Source organism: Centruroides vittatus, unplaced genomic scaffold, assembly GCF_030686945.1.
Source record: "Centruroides vittatus isolate TY-2023 unplaced genomic scaffold, ASM3068694v2 contig_290, whole genome shotgun sequence".
Classification (NCBI taxonomy): domain Eukaryota; kingdom Metazoa; phylum Arthropoda; class Arachnida; order Scorpiones; family Buthidae; genus Centruroides; species Centruroides vittatus.
In genome coordinates, this window is record NW_027121846.1 from 800,305 (window position 1) to 822,446 (window position 22,142).

Genomic DNA, 22,142 nt, shown 5'->3' on the forward strand with positions numbered 1-22,142 from the left:
GTAGAATAGTCGAACGGGCTAGAAGTGTAAAGCAACAAACAAACAAACATCCTCATTTATATTTAAACTTATCTCGTCTACTAGTACTTTATCAATTAACAGGATTTATTATACTGGATTTATGAATGTAGCAATTAGGTCTTACAGATCAGAAACAATATTGTTTATTTAAATCACCTGAACACATACACTTTAATATTGTGTTTCGGATCTGTTTGCCCCTCATCAGCAGGCATTTAAAGGACATTTTAAATTCTGTGTTTTTAAACACATTCCTAATTCCGAGCATATTCGAAATCAATATTAATCAAATAATTCCATATGTATTCGTCATTGATTGTTCACATTCACTTAAAGTTCCCGGAAGTTTAAGTGAATGTTCGCTAGTTCGCATATTCTTAATCATAGCACCCTGCCTCTAACGTTTTCATATCTTGTCTCGAATTTCATTTATTTCATCAAACTTCGAATTTCATTAAACGCCGTTCTCCAGATTAACGAAAGACGTGCGAAAGGGCGACAGTGGGAATTTATAGCTTTACAATTTTTTCAAATTGCAGTAAAAAAAATCAGTTAGTAAAACGTACCGATACTATAATATTGCGATAGATTATTATATCGGTAAGAGTTACGTCAGTAAATAAAAATATTTGAATAAAATGAGATAAATTAGTCATCATTAAATGTTAATTAATTGAGAGTAATATTTTCCTCTATTCCTGTCAAATAGTTTAAATAGAATATCAGTGCTTTTTAATCAATTCATACTTAAAATATATTTATATTAAGTTGTAGCAACTTTATAAAACATTCCATGTTTTATACAATTGCCACGAATGTTTCTATAGAATTGCCATTTTATAGAAACATTCCTAATAATACTATAATCTTATGAATAACCGAATAAGCTTATGAAAACGCTAAAGTTTGTATATTTATTGTAACAGAGCCCCTTTAACTGCCACTCAAAATCATCGAGTGACATTTCCACTTCCCAGAACGAGGTTGGATTTTGGGAAGCAATGTAGGTTTTTAAGGTGCGACCCTTAAGTATAAAGGCACAACTTATTATACAAAGAGAAGCTAAACTGATTATCATATAACAACGGCAATTTAATTTTGAAGTAGTTACATCTTACAAATAAAGATACTAAAGAATCATGTAATTATATTGTTTAACAACTTAACAATAAATTAATTTAAACCAAACTCACGTTTCTCACTGTCAAAAATATAAAGGCAGGTTCGATTTTCTAGCAATAGAGATTATACAGTATAAAAGTATAACTACAGTACGATGTATTTCAAATGTTTATTTCTGTTGTTCAACTTTTGAGCAAGTAAAAAGGCATTTTTATATTAATCATTGTTCTCTAATCGTGAATAAATTCAAAATTATCATCTACATAATGGATGATGAATTGATGTCAACTTTCAGTTCTTATAGATAAATGTCGAATGCGGTGCCTCCGATTTACATTTGATATAATACGGTTCCAAATGCTCACCAATCGCAGTAGGCATCTAAAAATAATAATTACACGAGTGTAGACAAAATGACGTGATTAAATTCGAACAGAACACCTTACCATATGGCTTTCTCTCAAGAATTTCTGGAGAAAGATAGAACAAAGCTCCGCAAAATTCTTTCGGGTCACGTTCAAACTGACAGAAAGAAAATCAATCAATAAGAATTCTACAGTTCAACGAAAATTAAGCTATGCAGTATACACTACTCAGTGTGCAGAGACCGAAATCGATTAAATATGCTCCTTTGGTGTTATCTAGCACGGTGTAATTTGAACTGATATCTCCATCAATTATTTCTGTCGAAGATAGAAACAAATTTTATCATATACTCACATTTCTTGACCAAATGAATGAATAAATAGATTTAGAAAGTAACCTCTATTATGAATAAACGTGATAGTCGAAGCAACTTGAGAAGCAATCAATTTGGCTTGGGTTTCTCGAAGGCGTTCATTATTTTGTAAATAATTAGTTAAGTCCTGTTCGTCAATATAGACGGAGACGGAACAGAGACTAAAAAATAAGAATTATTACTCCGTAGAGCCATAAAGTATCACCAATAATTCAAATGTAAAAAGTTAAAATTTCTATCGTATTTGTTTTGAAGTAACCCAGAAAGTTACAACATGAGAATGGCTCGATGAGGATGCCCTTGCTTTTTGTTCTGTATTTATTTCGCATCTCTGAAATAAAGAAATATTTTAAATATACACTAAATTCAAACTAAGAATATTCTGTAGACATTTCTACTTAATGACTATAGAACATCGATTTCTCTTCGAGTAAGCCTACAGTTTTAGAAGTGTAAATAAATAACTGCGTTTTAAATACTGTATTACTTTGAAATGTAAAATAAACAATTTGTGCTAATGATATAAAATAATTTATTATTGAATTGGACCAACATCGTTAGCATTATTCACGATATTCTTCGCATTAATATGGCGTATAAATTAATACGTCAAGTTAATAATGCTAAAAACATACTTGTTCAAGAAAAAAGCGCTTTTTCTTTATTGTTTTTATGGCCACTCGTTCATTGGAAGTTTTAGATCAAGTATCCCTGATACATTTAATCTTAATTTATATCTTAAAATGTCAAGTGCATGAACTGGATTGTAAGAAATATTCAATAAACTAGTTATGTCAAAAAAATATTATTCGAGTAAACAAAAGAGAATAAAAATACATGATTTTTATATATAATTGCGCATTTATATATAGCATTGTGCATTGTGTATATTAAATTGTGCATTTTATATATAGTTGTGCATTATTATAAATTTTAGTTCTACTTATAGGTTTTGTTTTTAAAACAACGTTGTTCAAACTATTTCTTATCGAGGTGAACAAGACACTGGAAATCAATTTGGTGTCAATCTAATAAAGAATAGAATTTTGAGAAGGGAAAAAGAAATTCAATTACATTAAGACTATTCTGTATGATAGCAACATCTGTAGTTAGTACTTGACTTGTCGTATTTAAAATGTTGTGCTAAAGATAAGTTTAATGTTATTCCCATATGGTTGGCTGAAGTTATACATTAACATTATTTATAAAGGCTTTCATAACGGTGGATATAGTGATAATAAATAATACATTGTCCTAATGGTTAACTTTTAAATTACATGAAATTTATGTGATGTTGCTAATATTTATAAATGTCTTAATAAAACTTTTATTTGAAATAAATAGGAACGGAAAGAACACGCACGCTACGTATTTAAAAACCAGATCTCAACCACATCATTGCCTGTAATTAGGGTTACTTATATCGACCTTACATCACCAGTTCCTGTTTTTTAAAAATGTTTATATTTTTAATTGGATATATGTTTGTCTTTTTAAGGACTGTTTGGCGGCCAGTAGCCTAAAAGGGAAAATCAGTCGCCAAAAGTGTAATGTCTAGAATACAAAGTTAATAAGTAGTGGTTCCTCTTTTTGGGAAGGACTTTGTCTTCAAAAAATTAATCATAATTAATTATTTAAAAATCGTTAGTAACTCAATCTTAGTCACAAATAACTTTGATTTTACTACAGAAAGAGTAATCATACACATTTATGGGGTAATCTGTATCCTGCTGATTATTTGATTCAGCCTGATCGTCTCTGCTGTAAATAAATTCGATTATTTCGTAATTAATATTAATAAATAAATAAACAAAGTGAATTTCGTTATTAATTATATATGAATTTTAGATATAATTAATGACGACATTCACTTTTTTTCTCTTTTTTCTCTCATTCTCTTTCCCAAAAAGAACTTTCGAATGCAGCGCATTATTTTCGCTAAACTATTTAGAATATTGTTAAATGCGACGTATTGTTAAAAATTAATGTAGTTCATTATTATAAAATTACATTTCGTATTAAATTACGTGATTACAAACTTGATATTTCGTTTTCAGTATGAAAATAAGCTTTTTGACAAATATTTTATAAAATCTTATCATTGTTTCACATTTCATTGTCATTAATGCAAAATAAAAGATACATAAGAACCTAATTACAATAAACAGTATTAGGCTTAACGTAATTTATTTAATAAATTAGATAATGTTTTCATTATTTAATGCAAACTATATGAACAGAATCTTTAGTTGACGAACATAAAGACGTAATCTTCACTATTAAATTCATTTATTAAAACATATATCAGTCTTAAATTGTACTTTTTGTACTTTAGAAGTTCAAAACAATTAATTTGTTTTCAACAGTGCCTTTGCATTCTGATTTTTTTTCTAAACAAAAATAAATTAATATTTTTAATAAAGCATTTCACAGTCACTAAAGCAAGTGGTGTTGTAACTACGAAATTTCAGAGGTGATATTTAAATTTTGTTTGTTACTTGTAGGCTTACCTGAATTGGTATTATTTCAATATATTCCTTAAAACGTCTTCTATATAGATCTTTTCGAAAATGTAATATCTTGACATTATTTCTACTTATCATGCAATCATGTTCTGTGCAATTCAAATGCCAAGGGGAATGTTTATAACCTTTACCTATTTTACTGTGATTGTTTAAATTTGCTTTACAATCTTTTTATTGATAAATAAATTTTCTTCTGTTTATCTGATGATTATTAAATATATAACTTCCGTTAATTACAGAAGTTCTTTATTTTGTTGTATTTCTTGATTTATTGAACATTTCTTCAAGTATGAGATAAGCAAATAGATTAGTTATAGCTCTGAATTCTTAATATGCTTTCGAGAAACAAAGATTTTTTTTGTAATTACAGTAATTATCTGCTAAATAAAAATATGATTCTTACAGAAATAAAGAAAATATTGTATTAAATATAAAATAGCATGTGTTCACTGTATATATCTTTGCTTATATACATTATTACATATAAATATGTTTTTCGTACTTAAAAAGATGCGACGATGATAAACGAGAATGATGATTCCTGTACAAAAAAATAGGTCGATTTAAGTAACCCGAATTACAGGCAATGATGCGATTAAAATCTGGTTTTTAAATACGTAGCGTGTTCTTTTTGTTCCTATTTATTTCAAATAAATGTTTTTATTAAGACATTTATAAATATTAGCAACATCACATAAATTTCATGTAATTTAAAACTTAACCTTAAGAACAATGTATTATTTATTATCAATATATCCACCATTATGAAAGCCTTTATAAAAAATGTTAGTGTATAACTTCAGCCAACCATATGGGAATAACATTAAACTTATTTATTAGCACAACTTTTTAAAAACAACTCAAGTATTAACTAGAGACTAGAGTAATTAACTAGACATCTCTAGTTAATACTTGAGTTAATAGTCTTAATATATTTGAATTTTTTTCTCTCTTCTCAAATTTCTATTCTTTATTAGATTGCCACTAAATTGATTTTGTCTTGTTCATCTCGATAAGATATAATTTAAACAACGTTGTTTTAAAAAAGGGACTTATAAGTAGAACTAGAAATTATAATAATTCACAACTAATTATATATAAAACTGAAGAATTTTTTTTACATTAATCGAATAATGTTTTTTTTTTGACATAACTACTTTTTTAATATTTCTAAGATTTTAAGATAGATTTTAAGATATAAATTAAGATTATATGTAACAAGGACACTTGTAAAGCAAGTACATATTGCTCTAGCATTGGATATTTTGTTATATAGGCCTATATATACATACACTCTGTTTTATTCGTTCTAATTAAAAGTAAAGTGAACGACAGATTCGAAATTTAGTAATGAATTTGATTCGAGCTACACCGATGTTTCTTATATTATTCTTCAGATTCTTCGACATCGTTAGGGATAAGACGAAGATTATAGGCAGTGAATACGACTATATCATTGGTAAGTAAAATTATTAAATTATTATCCAATTATAAATAAACCACCAAGGAGTTGCTCAACTTTCCCGGCAACATTTAAAATTTTTGTGCCGCCATTTATTAAATCACTTTTTTTTATATTTTTAACTATCATAAAATGGCAAAAAAACTCAATATTGAGGATAGGGATGAGTTTTATAAAAATATTGTAAATGATAATAACGATTTTACTTTTTAATAGATTACAATTTTTTTAAAACCCACCTCTACCCTCAAAATTAAGTATTTTTGCATTTTATAATAATTAAAAATATAGAAAGTTTTTAAATAAAATATCATCCAACAGCTGGCGCCTACAATGTTGCTGGGAAAGTAAAGCAACTGGTTGGTGGAATTTTTAAACGTGCATTTCTACGTCAATCACGCGCAAATTCAAATTGTTTAAAGAACAATTCGCTAAATGATAACGGTTAATTTACGATTAATAACCGTCATGTTTATAAATTTTAAGTTTCAATTCACCTACACAAAAAAGTAAATTACTTCACTTCTAAAACCGAAATTAAAATTGAAAAGTTTCATTTCTTCTGTTGTCATTTCCAACGTATTACGTTTATTTGGTGGCCAAAGTTAACAGAAACACAGTTCATAAGCTAGATAATTAACCAACTCGTAGTGCCTCCAAGGGTAAAAGAAATTTTGCAACTGGATTCAGCTTTTATTCCACATATAGAGGGAAATATTTTTTCCGTCATCCCAGATGTGAAAAAAAGTTTAGAAGCGTGATTGTGGTTGCAGATCAGCAGTTGCGACTTGCCTACCTCCTGGCATCCCATTTTCCGTAATTTTATTTCCAATTTTTGCTAAGTTTTATTTCGAGTGTTCGTCAAACAGTGGTGTCTTGGTCAATTATACAGCACTGTACTGCACTGCAATTATATGTAAAAAAATTTTAATTAAAAATTGTGAGAAAGGACAGATAAATATAATAATAATATAATTATATTTTTATTTAAAACTGAGCATCGAGTGCCGTGACGTTGCCAAAGGCCTTGATACAGAATCCAAATATTCTTATAGTATATCCATCATTTTTAATTTTTTTTTTTTTTTTCGCATACCCCTAAACTACCATGCGCGTATCCTGGGGGTACGCGTACCTCCGTTTTAAAATTGCTACTTCAGATGGAATGCGGCAATTAAGTTAGAAAACACTAACAGTAAAGATGCAACCAACTGTAAGAACATCAGTTACACGAAAACATGATTAAGATAACATCACCCTTAACAGAGCGGACAACAACAAACACATGGTAGTAGAGAAAAGAACAACGTATGTTAACGCCATGCAAGCATACGTTTGAAAGACAAAGTGTGAATTTTCTTCTCAGCCACAGTAAGTGGATCAAGAAGCTTTCTAACTCTGAGCGTACTTGAGGCGGATTCAGTCCCAGCATTCACGAGACTGTTGTCGTTCGCAAAAACCCATGAATAGTAAATGGTTTTGACCAGTGTTGGAAAATGTCATTCATCAACCTTCCTAAAGAAAAACGGCCTGCAAATACTTCATTAACACTATGTCTGCAGCATACTGCTTCTCCATCTCAAGCTCAGGGCAATTAGCAGATCTCAACAATGTTAGCCTAATGCAAGACGAAACAACCACGACAATGGACTATGAGAGTACCTACTTGTAAGACTTCAAAATAGTATTTTTAATTTAATTCAACTATTAAATTTTATAAAGTTTAACAGAAGCTAAAAATTCAGCTTGGAAAGTCAACAGGGACGTTCATCTCTTGATAACGTTTCCTTTCGAAATAACACATCATCTGCTGAGTTTGACTCATCTAAGGAAGTTTGACAAGAAAAATCTGTAATTTAATAATAATTTCTCTATTCGATTTTACTAAATTTAGGTTTTTCCTGGTACGTGAGAAAAGACCGAATGAAGTAAGGTCTCTCTTGCCTTACTTCATTTGGGTTGGCCCAATTCGCTTTCCAGAAGGTCCTCTCCTCCCGAGTAGTCGCAGAACATTCCTGTCCTCTCGATCAAGATCTACCGACTTATTTGTACACCCGAAGAATTGTATTCCAAGGACTTGGTGAACATTTTGCGAGGGAATGCATCAATGAATGTTCTCTCACTGTCAGAAGAACCTCAAGGACGCTTTTAGGAAGCAAGTCAGAAAGAATTTGTCCAACGCGCGATTTTATCGTAAACTTTCTCTCTCTCTCTCCGGATAAATGCATTAAATAGTGGATAGACGTGGGTCAAGCATTTTTCCGTAAATGTGTTAGATATTATGTTTTTAAACGTCATCGATGTTAGTTACTTAAATTTAAATACTTTGTTGCAGTGGCGTGCCGTGACATTTGATGAGAGGAAAGCTGTGTTTCTGTAAGAAGCCGACTTCCAGGGGCACTCAGTTAATTGCGCGTCAGTGATGGCCTAGGGTCCATTCTTACTGCGTGGTGGCGGAAGAGACGTATCTGACAAAAATCGACAAAAATAAACATAAAATAAACATACACTATGTACAAAATAGTTTGCTTTAGCACAAACAGCCGTTCGGACATCCTGGGCGTCGATGTGGTTCTTTGATGGTCGATCGAAGGTGGCCCCGGGACAGTGGCGTTGACAAGTCTGTAGGGCACGGGGAGACTTCCTTTGTTGGCGTCGGGGACACGGTCTAAGTCCGAAGTGGCACGGGTTACAGGTTAGTACAAGAGACGAAATTTTTTTTTTTTTTGCGCGTTGACACACGGCGTTTTGGTTATTCGGAACGTTAACCGAGTGCCAGATGTCCTCGATTGTCGGAGATTACATTAATCTCCGTTCTTTCTTTCATCCATTTTGATTGGTCGTTCTACCTTAATCACGCTCCCCCGAGTGGTTGGTCCCTCGTTACTAAACGTAACGAGACTCTTACCTGGAGCTCGAGAAAAGTCAAAATCGAAGACGAATTCGATCTTCCACCGATCATAGTACGACTTCCTTCCGCAATTTACGGTTTCTGCATGGCAGTTTGATGTAAACAATGGGTGTCGGACTACAAACGACTTTTACCTGTTTTTTAAACTAATAAATTTTTCTCTAAATTAACCGTTTTTTCGCGACTTTCGTGACGGGTCAGACCCGTCCGGTACATGACATTTCCATAAAAGTTTTAAACAAATACCGGAAATGACAAAAATAAACAATTTATGTATTTTAGTTTAAAATACAAACAATACATACATAATACAAATTGATACGATACAAACAATGATAGAAAAATTCGTTTTTTTAATTTTTTGTAAACTAATTCTATTCGGCGATTTTTCCGCAAAGTCGTTAATTACTTTATTATAAAAGTCGCTGATCGTCGACTCCATCAACGTATTTAAAAGCTTTTTTTTTTATCGAAAGCAACGCTAGCGACGACAATCTTTCCTCCGAACGAGTGTTCTTGGCCAATGTATGAATTTGCTTCGTGGTCGAAAAACTTCGCTCAGCAGACCCACCGGTAAATGGTAACGTAAATATTAATGATATTAAATCATATAATTCTTTTAGTACGTCTTTGTTCGGATCGACATTAATTATAATATGTTTTATGTTTAAGAGTTACTTGTCAATGTAGTCCGGACACAAATATGAATATTGCGATTCACTACGTAATTTAGATAAATCAAAAAATTTCCCATAAAATTTACTTTATTTATAGAATTAAAACATGCTTGAAAAAATTGTTTTTCATAATATTAAAATTATTAACATCTAAAAGTGATAAAAATTCTAAAGATTCTAATAGCTTCCACCAGATAAACCGGCTGAGGTCGGTGCTCTGTGAAGCGCATGCGCCAATGCCCTCTGGCTGCTTTACACCATTCAGTTATTCTCGCCGTGGAAGCTGTCTCGTAAGCGTTTCCATTCCGCCACTGATATTCGAATATACAATAGCAATCTTATCGTTTTTTTTCACATGTAGCATAGAAATTTGTAATAAGATACATAATGCAATTATATTAAGATATTAATTTTAATTAATTCAAAGTACGTTAAAATATGAAAATTTATATTTTAGAAACTACAAGGAGAGGTTATTGGAAGGTGGAAGAGCGCTTCCACCGCTTCCAATAACGGCACGCCACTGTTTTGTTGGTTGTTTTATGTTAACTTAGCAGCATAGTGAGCATCCTGTCTCTTTTATTCCTCTTCCATCCCAGTCCCTCTTCACATGGAAACTCGCGATCTAGGCGAGGATAAAAAGCTAGATGTTGCTAGAAATATACTGGTCATCCCGCTCGATATACTATCATGTGAATACCGCATTTCCGGTCACGTGACTTTCGCATACATTTTCTATTAATTAACTTGCAACTGTGTTTTAAAACGTTACTTGATTTCCTCCTTACGCATGTCCCGAACGCAGGAAATCTCTTAGGTAAAGAGTTAGTGTTTTCAATTTGCTATACCTCCTTTTCCTCCTTCGAAGGCGGTTTATTCCAGCAACAAAGTGAAGCGCGGCAGCATGACTCTCTGTCAACTGGTAGTGAGAAAGCTAGAAAAATCCATTCTACCCACTTTCGCAGCAAATTGAACTCAATACTAATTAGTAATTATCTACTCAATATCCGTTATCTCTTAATCAAGTAGCGCGTAACGAATATCACGCGCACCAGTACCCATATTTATCCCTTAATCCACACGAGTGATTTTTATTCGTGCCAAATCAGTACTTGACTTCTTCGTGATTCGCTCTGTTGATATCCACTGTGGCAATCGCGCCTCATTATTACGCTATCTGGCTGGATTAAAAGTGTATAAATCAAAGATAGAGAACGATGGCGTGATCATCTTACCGACTTACAGTGGCAGATACAAAGGGGAGGGCTACAGGTCTTAAGCTCTTCCATCTGCAACAAGATTTGAATTTATTTGTTCGAAGTTCAAACATTGTTTTTAAAAACATTTACGATAGCAAATTTGGTTTATCGTCTGTCTACAAACTTTGTGCGTATTAATAATAGGTACTTATTAATTATTTAAATATTTCTAATTTTTCAGTTTGCTCTCCCTTTGGGTATTTCAGGATCTGCCATTGGCGACACACCTTCGTAGAAAAAACAAACGAAAATATTGATTTATTAGTATTATTTTCATAATTTTTCATCTTTATGTTTTTTATCCATTTTATGAAAAATTTTCGAAAAATTACTAACTTATTATATTCATTTTGCAGCTATTTAGGCGTAATATTATTAGAGTGATTAAAATAGATTATCACAAGCAACTGCACTCGGAATTCGTTAATTTTGAAGAGCATAATTTTATGTATTCTAACAAATTTCAAAATTAATTGTAAACGTTTCATTTAAAAATTTGTAAATATAAATTTCGTATATATTTATTTATATTTCAGTAGGAGGTGGATCAGCTGGCTCGGTTTTGGCTAATCGTTTATCTGCAGATCCTCAAAATAGCGTTTTAGTACTAGAAGCTGGGAGCGACGAAAACATAATTAGTGATAATCCTGCTTCCACCTCTCTTTTACAAATGTCGACCCTTGATTGGGCCTACCTGACTGAACCACAGAAATACGCGTGCTTTGGTCTAAAAGGACAAGTAAGTTCCACGTTTTCGAAAAATTATTTTATTCGGCCTGTCTTTTTGCATATCATAACTCATTACACTGGTGTACTAAAGTAGTGGTCGCCTACAGAATATATTTTAATAAATCCAGAGTTAATGAACATAATACCTTAAATAATGGTTATGAAATGTTGAACCTTCATAGCGTATCTCGTTATAATGAATTGTATGATCCATATTGTACAGTATTACTTCATCTACTGATAAAAATGACACATTGTAAACTTATTTTGATGACAGCTCTACTGTGAGCTGTTCGAACTTGTAAACGTTGTGTTGTGAATTAACTATACAATATCCCAAGATGTGTGATTCACACCTAAAAGGAAGAAATGCATCCAAATTTTGGTTTGAATATGACTCAAATCGCTTAGAGACTGAACCGTTTCCGTTAGTCGCAATATCGCAAAATTTCAGATGTTCGGAAACATGGATACTTTATCTACTACATGTATCAATGTCAAAGGATAACAAAATTCTTTGCAGTTTGAGTCGAAAAGATCGAATTGCTACTTTTCAGGAATTGACGATGAAATGAAAAACATCCGAGAAGTGGTGAAGTTCATGTGTTGTTCGAAAGAAACTCTATAAAGCAAGAATTTTTGCACGTAAGGCTTAGAAGAAATTATTACTAAACTTATTCCTGGCCGTTATGTAAACATTTTAATCGTATAAGTTATGACAACGCAACACTTTGGCGATCTGCTTAGAGGGGTTGCCTTCCGGGAGGTCTTTTAAAAGAAACTGGTCCTTATTTAGGCGTTACAGACATGGAGAAAACCCGGGAAAGTTTCACGTATCCAGCCCGTGCGAGCGAGGCGCGAACCCACGACCAAACTCCCAGTGTTCAAGGAACGAACACCACTTGGCCACTGGTGGCAGGCAAAACGTTTTAATCGCCGACAAATTTTATCGACGTGTTTTTGAATAAGACGACATGTCGGCGATAGATTTATCATAATCAGTCTTAAACATGGGCTCACATTTTCGCTCACCAGACTGATCAACTTCAACACGTAGACACAAAAAATAAAAATATTTTTAAAAATATAACGCTGAAAGCTTAGTATGACCCATTTCATCCTGAATTTATTGTATACAATACTACTAAAAGAATGTAATTGACTGTATAGACAGTATGATTTGTCTTAGTTGATAAATTAGCGTAGTTCCAACATCAAAGCAATGCACAACGGCTACAATTGACAAATTTGTAATTAATGCATGTAGACACCCGCTGCGTTGTTCATCTTCGCGTTCAATATCACTAATGTTAAAAGTACTTGCACCAATATGAAACCTTTTGATATGGGAGAGCATTACTGCCTTCAACTTTTAGTAGTTCTTTATAACACCGCTTTGCAGTTTAATTTTGCATTTTGCATGTTTAATTTTGTAATATAACACAGTTTACATTTGTAGTTTTTCTTCTAAAAATCTGTTACAGTTTTCGAAGCAAAAATAGTTGCCATCACTTATGAAATAATCCTCACATTTATTATTTAATCATGCATTTCTATGATAAAGTTTAATTGTGAAGACGTTTTATATTCTTATTGTGGTACTCTAAATTGAAAATTTCTTTTTCTACTCTTAAAACTAGCAATCGCGATGGCCCAGAGGAAAAGTATTAGGAGGTTCCAGTGTTTTAAACAACATGATTTATTCGAGAGGCAATCATAAAGACTACGATAATTGGGCCAAAAACGGTGCTTTTGGATGGAGTTGGAAAGACGTATTCCCATATTTTCTTAAATACGAAGACAATACAGATACGAATCTTTTACAAAATGGTAACACCGATTTTAATTTTTAGTGTTATTATTTATGTGATTATTTTGTATAACATTTACAATTGTTAATAATTGTTTTACTAAAGGTTTTCATGCTTCTGGTGGATACCTAACAATATCGACACCTTCGTATTCTACTGTTCTTCGTACAGCATTTTTAGAAGCTGGAAAATCTTCGGGATATCAAATTGTAGATGTGAATGGTGCAACGCAAACAGGTTCGTACATTTTTAACTAAATTGTCGATTTTGAAAAAAAATAATTTATGAAAGTATTATTTTTTACACCAATTTAAAATCGAATATGAAAAACCAAAATAAAATAGGCCTACATTCAGCCAAATGAGCATTAATAAAAGTTTGGCGTAATAATAATAACAACATCAGTGATATAAAATACATTATATTCTTAGTAAAACATCATAGTATGACAATGAATAGAGTTGTTAGTACAAGAATAAATTTCAATAATTAATATTTTAAATTAAGCTTAAAATATTTAAATATATGTTTTACTTAAATGTCTTTTAAAATTATAATTAGTATAAGCGGTTATATTTAATCTTACGTATTGTACTTTCAAAAAAGTGCACGAAAATTTAAAAATTTTCTTCCTTTTTTGACTTTTAAGAGGACTTAAAAGTAAACAACTCTAAAACATTTGTAAAAATGAAGTAGAATTTTCTAAAAAAAGTCAAAAAACCAAACATGTATACAGAAAGAAAAAATACTTTTTTATTACTTAATGTTTATCCCTAAATGCATTTCGCCGTTTTTTTTTTGCTTCTTCAGTAGGGTTTTCAAGTGCAAATATAAGAAATATAAATTCAAAAAATGCACAAAACATAAATTTCAATCACGATCTCTTACCGGCTGTTTACAGTCTCTATACCCGACAAGGTTTACCCAGCATTCCGCTCGGAATTGATGAAAATGGGCAATATTAATATAAAGGGTCCGTTGGAAGAAGGAGTGGTGTATACACTGCAATGCACATGTAGAAATCTAAGTTTCTACGTGGGAGAAACAAAAAGAAAGTTGAAAGTTCGACTATCCGAACATCTTGCTGCAATAAGACACAAAGTTAATACTTCACCGGTATTTTTGCATTGTAACGCTTATAATTGCAATATTGATGTTATTAATGTTAAAATTGTATATAAAGAAACAAATTGTGTAAAAAGAAAACAAGGAACACTTTACGATCGCTATGCAAAATAATACTGTTAATTTGAATAATGGCGTGTTGCCAGCGGAATGCTGGGTAAACCTTGTCGGCAAGGACGTCGCCAAAGGGGGGCAGAGGGGCAGTTGCCTCTCCCTAGACATGCGAAAAAAATTATTTAAATGCTAAGTCATTTATTGCCCGATTTATAATTCCCGCGCGATGCGACCTGAAACGCACACCTATGCGTGTTTATGTTGAATGTGAAAACGATGCCATGCATTTGTAATAAATATAATATTTTTAAATCATAAAGTGACATATCTTTTCTATAATAAAAATAACTTTTATCATCACTAATTATTTCATGTTTTTTTTAAATACTTAGAATTTTTCAGATACTTATAAAAATTTCCCCAAAATTTAACATATAAATTCAAATGTTAATAATTCATATCCTCTATCAATTTATATCATGTTGCCCCCCCCGGCCCATTGGCTGGCGACGCCCTTGCTTGTCGGGTATAGAGACTGTAAACAGCCGGTAAGAAATCGTGATTGAAATTTATGTTTTGTGCATTTTTTGAATTTGTATTTCTTATATTTGTAGTTAAAAACCCTACTGAAGAGGCCGAAAAAAACGGCGAAATGAATTTAGGGATAAACATTAAGTAATAAAAAAATATTTTTTCTCTCTGTATACATGTTTGGTTTTTTGACCTTTTTTAGAAAGTTCTATTTCATTTTTACAAATGTTTTAGAGTTGTTTCCTTTATAGTCCTCTTAAAAGTCAGAAAAGAAAGAAAATTTTAAAATTTTCGTTCACTTTTTTGAAAGTACAATACATAAGATTGAAAAAGTTCTGACTCCATTGTTTTTAATAATGTCTTTTTACAGGTTATATTTAATGTTACATTTTTGGATATTTTTCTTTGATTATTAGGTTTTGCACCCGTTCAGTCTTTTTTAAGAAATGGAAGAAGGTGTAGTACCAACAAAGCGTTCATAAAACCTATTCTTCATCGTCCTAATTTGCATATTTTACTTTTTTCGTTTGTCACTAAGGTATACCTATTTTAAAATTTTAACATTTACAGTACATTATTTTGAATAGCTCAGATGGGGGTTGCTGCCACTTCACTGTAATTATTTTAAATACTTACTAACCACTATTTTTCATTCCGCGAGTTCAGTAGTTTTATTTTAATACTAATAGTAGTGATATATATATAATATAATGGAACCACTCAAAATCTGTTTTTTTTTTCCTAAGGATACGATATTTGTAGCCAAACTAGATTTGTGTTGTCTTTCATACATTATATATATATATATAATAAGATAGAAAAAACTTTCTTTATAGTGCAAAATTCCACCATTTTAAGATTTTATCTGAAACTAGCAGGTAGGCCCGACGTTGCTCGGGCAAAAGTAACGATAGCGAAGACTAAGATTATTACGTTATAGTCAACCTTACCTGTTTTCACAGAATGCAAGAATTAAATCCCCCTGTTTCCGGACTAATTAGAGAATTTTTAGATGGGTCTAAAAATATGTTCGATTTCCCGCAAAACAAATAAACTGCACCTGCGTCTTGCACGTCGCTTTCTCTTGAAAATTCCATTGTTACGTAACACTTCCATTGTTAGTTAACACTTGCATTGTTGATGGAAGTGTTAAGCCTTAATCTTGTCCCTCTCCCCCGTGGGGAGGAATTTCGAAAAATCCCTTCTTAGTGTACATTATCGTGACGTACCCTAACTGTGTACCAAATTTTAACTTTCAACTCCTAACCGTTTGGGTTCTGCGCTCAGTGGAGTAGCGAACATAACTGGCGTCCGACACTTTATTGGCGCCCCCTCCCCCTCCAAAAACACACATAGTTTGTCTTAAAGACCATTTGGGCGCCCCTCTGCGAGTGGCACCCGGTGCATGATACACCCCCTTGCACCCCCTCGCTACGCCACTGTCTGCGCTGATTATTATTATCAACTCGTCTCGATTATATATATAGATTATAAGTGACATTATTTGTTACATTTCTCTTATGTTTAGTTGCAACTGTTAAAATATAAAAGTTCAAATCCAAAAACAATGAAAATATATATTTACATCACAATCACGCGTTGTTTCATACGAAAATGTAACAACATTTTTTTAGACTTTTCCCTCCCTATGGAGAACTGAAAGCCTTTTATTTTTATCTAGTCCATTGTGGGTTTGGCTAGGTTCACAAAGGAACGGCTGGATGAGGAGAGTTGGGGTCTGACATATTCATACAGAACACCTCAAAAAATTCCTGGGGATTTTGGCCTGTCCACATTCGATCCAGGTCACCAGAGCAATAGACTTCCGTTTTAACCACACGGCCATTTGAATATCTACTGTTTTTCAAACTTGTTTTTTAAAAAAAAACTCTTTCCACTCGAAGGGGACCTTCTTCCTTTCTAAAAAAGACCCTCTTGTGGGGACAAGAGGGTCTTTTTTAGAAAGCCCAATTTGGGTTCGTCCAGGCCCAAAACGGCAATCTTGTTGGTGAGGAGACTGACATAACCGCTCAGAGCATCCCTCAAACAATTCCTGGAAATCCGTTCGGATTCGATCCTGGGTCCCACACATCGGTAGGGCTGTCACCTTACCGCTCGTTCATCCGGCCGTTCTGTTTTTCACCCGCTAATTACTATTTGCTCAAACTATATTATTTCGCTCCATGACAGAATAAACCTTTCATAAGATAACTAGCATATGAGCCCGGCGTTGCTCAAACAAAAAATAACAACAAAGATTAAGATTAAGATTATATCGCACTTCTGAAGCTTTTACTATATCATATTATAGTATTTCATTTATATTTACAAAGGTTATCTTACGTAAGAGTTCATCAAATTAAGTGTCCACTCTACTCTAATACATCTTAAATATTCTTGAAACTGTGTACAGTAGACGAATATAGAATTTTTAAAATGTGTTAGATTGGTCATTCGGTATGATAAATCCTTACGTAAGATAACCTTTATAGTTATATAGCCGATCTTACCCGTTTTCACAGGGTGCAGAGAATTCGGATCCTCTTCTTCCGAGGCTGATTAAGATATTTTTAGATGGGTTTAAAAAGATGTTCGATTTTCCGCAAAAACGCAAAGAGTCGTGTCTGAAATAGTACAGTAGAAGCCAAGTTTTCATGGTAATCCTTAACCCTCTTCTCCTGCGGGGGGGGAATTTCGAAAAATCCCTTCTTAGTCTGCATTCGCATGACGCAGTAAAAAACGCATAAAACAATCGCATTTAAAATAGTACACTATATTAACTTGTCAATATAATAATTCTTAGGTATTCATTTTTACAGATAATATTTGATAAATTCAAGAGGGCGAGAGCTGTTACTTTTGATCGCTTTGGTCAGACATTTATCGTAAATGCAAGGAAAGAGATAATAATATCAGCAGGTGCGATAAATTCTCCTCAACTACTAATGTTATCCGGCATTGGTCAGCAAAAAGATTTAGAGAAACTTCAAGTAATAATTTCTTTTTTATTAATCGTAGGAAGAAATGTGATTATTTTTAATCTACAATCATATCATATTAATCTCTTTCTTGTCAGATTCCTGTTATTTCAGATCTGCCAGTAGGTTCAAATCTCCAAGATCATCCTTTCGTTATGGGAACAAATTGTTTAGTTGATGTACCCGTTACTTCTGTTCTATTGCGATTTTTGAATCCAAAGGATATTTTTCGTTATGTTTTTCTTAGAACTGGTATGAATTTATAAATTATCCACATTTTATCTTTCTCATAAGAGCGAAACTAACAATGACATAACATTTTGAAAAGGACCGGGGATATTATCTTCGGCAATTGAAGCGGTTGCGTTCATAAAAACTGAATATGCTAACGCATCGGACGATTATCCCGATATTCAACATACTTTCTTATCGGGAGGATTGGCTTCTGACGGTGGAAAAATTATGAAAGAAATATTCGGAATAAAAACAGAAGTTAGTTTTTCCGAAATATTTTAAACATATTTCTGAAATGTTTATTAGTAATACTGATATACGGAATATATTTCAGGTGTATAATTCGTATTTTAGACCATTCGATTTCGACGATACGTTTACGATACATAGTACTTTGTTACGACCAAAAAGTCGTGGATACGTAAAATTGAGAAGCGCCAACCCTTATCAGTATCCAATAATCCAACCGAATTATTTATCGCATCCTGAAGATATTTTGAGATTAGTCAGTGGTAAGTCTTTTAATGTATTTAAATACATTATATTTTAACTTCGTTATCTACTAAAATTAAATTGTTTTAATAAAATATTCTTCTGTAACTCTATAATGCTTCCGGTAAATTTAACATCGTTTTTCTTTCTGAATTACCAATGTAGGTATGCAGTCAGCATTGCGTTTAGCCGAATCGTTCCCTTTTAAAAAGTTAGGTTCTCGTTTATTTCCTACTAATTTGCCGGGTTGTAAAAGGTTTCGCAGATTTAGCAAAGAACAATTGGAATGTTTTGCGCGAACTCTGACACTTACTTTATATCATCCTGCTGGAACATGCAAGATGGGGGCAGTAAATGACCCAACTACTGTTGTGGATCCTGAATTAAGGTAGTTAGTCTTTCTAATTTAATAAGGTTTTGCGGTAGTGATTTTAAGGACTTTGTAACACTGTTTGAAGTGAAAATCTGATCAGAACAGTACGAAGCATATTTGTATACCGAGTTTCACAGTAATCGAACACTTTTATCTCGGTACATCACTTTATTTTATCAACGAATGTATGACTGATATCATTTTGAATCTCTTTTTAGGGTAAAAGGTGTTTCTGGTCTACGTGTGGTCGATGCTTCTATAATGCCAAATATTGTCTCAGGAAATCTCAATGCACCTACCGTCATGATCGCTGAAAAGGCTGCAGATATGATACTAAAGAAGAGATTTTGGCTTTAGAGTAGTTTAGAGCAAGATGCGCACCTTGTAATATGTACAAAATGACAGTTCTTCTCCATGACATGGGATATCGAACGGATAGCCGTTTGCATGTTTTTGTGTATATATGAATAACAAGTAATCTGCGCACATCTATTAAGTTAAGTTAATTAGTGGTTATTAAAGTTGATCAGCGTTAGAAATATCAACCGTGTTTCGTGCCAGTCAACATTTAGTGCAAAATGAACACGGAAAGTTAGAGAAGATTTAGTGTTCAATTTAATTAACAGAATTAGCAATTGTTAGAAATGATTTTCTTTTATTCAGTGAATTGAAAAGTGGTTTTATTATGCTGTTTGCTACACAGATACTATATATTTTAAACGTTGCAAAATAGTTCGCGAATACAAGTGCTAAACCAGTAGAGAAAGTTAAAAGGAAGCATTATTGCAAAATACGAAAGAAAGAGAAATGACAATTGCAGTAGTCATCAAAAGTATCCGGTGCCGCAACGAACGCTTCAGAGACAATTCAAATCCGAGAATTTTACGATGATTTCTATAGGACGATAACCTGTTCAATCTAATTCAAAATCTTTCAAAACTTGCAAAGCTCTGAAAGGTCTTCAAGCATAAGAATCGAAACTATGCGTAAGAACTTTACTTACTCCCGTCTTCCTCCAAACTATTCTAAATATATTTGAAAGAGTTAAGGCTTTTAATAATGTATTGCTGGTTTGTAAATTTAATTATTTTAATTAGTTAATTTAAATTTTAAAAAAGTATTAAAATGATTATCTATTCTCAAGCATAAAAAGTCGTTAAGTCATGAATTACTTTTATTATTGACATGTATTGAAAACATGTTAAAATACAACATGTTTTCATACAAAACTAATGAAACATTTTAACAAAAATGTTTGTAATATTTAAATAAAATTCTTAAAATTTACATTTGTGTTTATTTTATTTTATTTCCAATCACTACTTAAATAAAATTATTTCTAATAGGATAAAAGAATGAAACAAATATTTTTAAAATGTAACATATTCTTTTGTATTGATTACAGTATTGAGTGTTTTAACACATTCTTTGATATTTGAAATTCTTGTGTTAGAGACGTGAAATTGTTTTACACAAGGCAATAAAAATTTTCCATATTTAGACAAAGGATTTATATTGTTAAGTCACAGAATATGATATATGATGTGAGTGTTATTTACTTGAATGTACTGTACAGTACATATTCATGTTTCCTCTCACTTCTGGTAATCGCATATTTATCATTCTTTGAATGGATGTACTCTTCTTTTTTCATTTCATGCCATAAAAATTATGTCAACAATACGGAATGACAAATACTCGTAACATAAAGCTAGAAATAGATTTTTTAGAAAAACAGACAAAAATTTACAATGAAGAAGAAAAGTTAAATTGCAATATTTCTGACTGCTTTCTTAAAATAATATTGGGTTCTGCTGTAAATTTCATCATCTACTGGCCGAATACTCAAGGACTCCAAACCATAAAAATATTTGACTATTGGATGGCCTTGTCAACTCACCAATATGGGGGCTCGGGATCAAATCCGGATGAACAACTCCGTAATACTCGTAACGGACCCATTATATTTGGTGTGTTTCGGATATGTCGGGTATGTCCACACCATCTGACAGCCTACATTGCGGTTTGGCTGTTCGATAGGTATAATTAAAAAAAGATTCATTAGTAGTTTTAGTGTGGAGTCAGCAATAAAAGTTGTAAAAATTAGTATTAGTTTTGTTTGTTTTTTTTTTATCTTTTTACTTTTTCGGCTCTGTTATATATAACAAAGGAAAGGTATGGCGATCGGTCAAAAAATGGCATCCCAACATTTTTGACTCAAGAAAACTTGACACATCGAGAAATTCAAAAAAGAAAAAAAAAAGATGTTAGCATGCATGTATATATAGATGTTAGCATGCATGGGGGGACGATTTTGTTCACCTTCTCTGAACCTTAATGTCTTTTGTGTCGAAAATTTCTGAAATTTTGCAGGAAAATATTTGTATTAGAGGGATCGATGCTATTAAATTTTAGTGGTTAAAGGCGGTAGAAAGATAAAGGAAATCGTATGTCATATCTTCAGTAGGGTCAGACTTAATGACTATTTTATTCGTTATTAGTACAGTAGAACACCCTATAACACAGTAGATGCGTTCCGTGTTATATGAATTCCGTGTTGTACGAGTCACTTAAATACACTCAAACCTGTTTTTGTGCGATTTTTTATTTGTGCGATTTGTTTTGTGTGATTTTTTGTGTGCGGTATATGAATTTCAATCAAATTGGTACACTGCACTAAAAATAATTGCACAAAATACATTGCACGTATAAAAAATCGCACAAAAACAGGTTTGAGTGTACGTGAGCCAATCACAGCCTGGCACGTGTGCAGTTTAGGGGCTACGGCTGTTTGAAAGGTTTTCTTCGATAACATTAATCGATTCTAGCAGTGGCGTGTCGTGACATTTCATGATAGCAAAGCTGTGTTTTGTGAGAAGCCGACTTCCAGGGGCAATCCGTTTATTGTTGGTCAGTGATGATCTTAGTTCCATTCGTATTGTTTGTTCGATAAGCCAGTAAAAACCGTAAACTTCTCTAAATGTATTTTTAATATCACAATTACATTCTGAATCGCTAGCCACGATATAAAAGCTAAAATTATAAATAAAATAATAAAAACTTACTTGGTGAAATAAAATGTGTGGTGGATGTACAGTA

General features: G+C 32.4%; 1 protein-coding gene across 1 annotated transcript; it reads left to right on the forward strand.

Moving 5' to 3' along the window:
- Positions 1 to 5,757: 5,757 nt before the first annotated feature.
- Positions 5,758 to 19,497, forward strand: LOC136972311 (glucose dehydrogenase [FAD, quinone]-like). The gene is made up of 11 exons (XM_067266867.1): positions 5,758 to 5,866; positions 11,253 to 11,455; positions 13,086 to 13,275; positions 13,362 to 13,493; positions 15,383 to 15,504; positions 17,786 to 17,956; positions 18,043 to 18,196; positions 18,273 to 18,436; positions 18,513 to 18,690; positions 18,836 to 19,058; positions 19,262 to 19,497. Exons 1-11 carry the CDS (start codon positions 5,758 to 5,760, stop codon positions 19,398 to 19,400), a joined length of 1,785 nt encoding a protein of 594 aa, XP_067122968.1. The 3' UTR covers positions 19,401 to 19,497.
- The last annotated feature ends 2,645 nt before the right edge of the window (positions 19,498 to 22,142 follow it).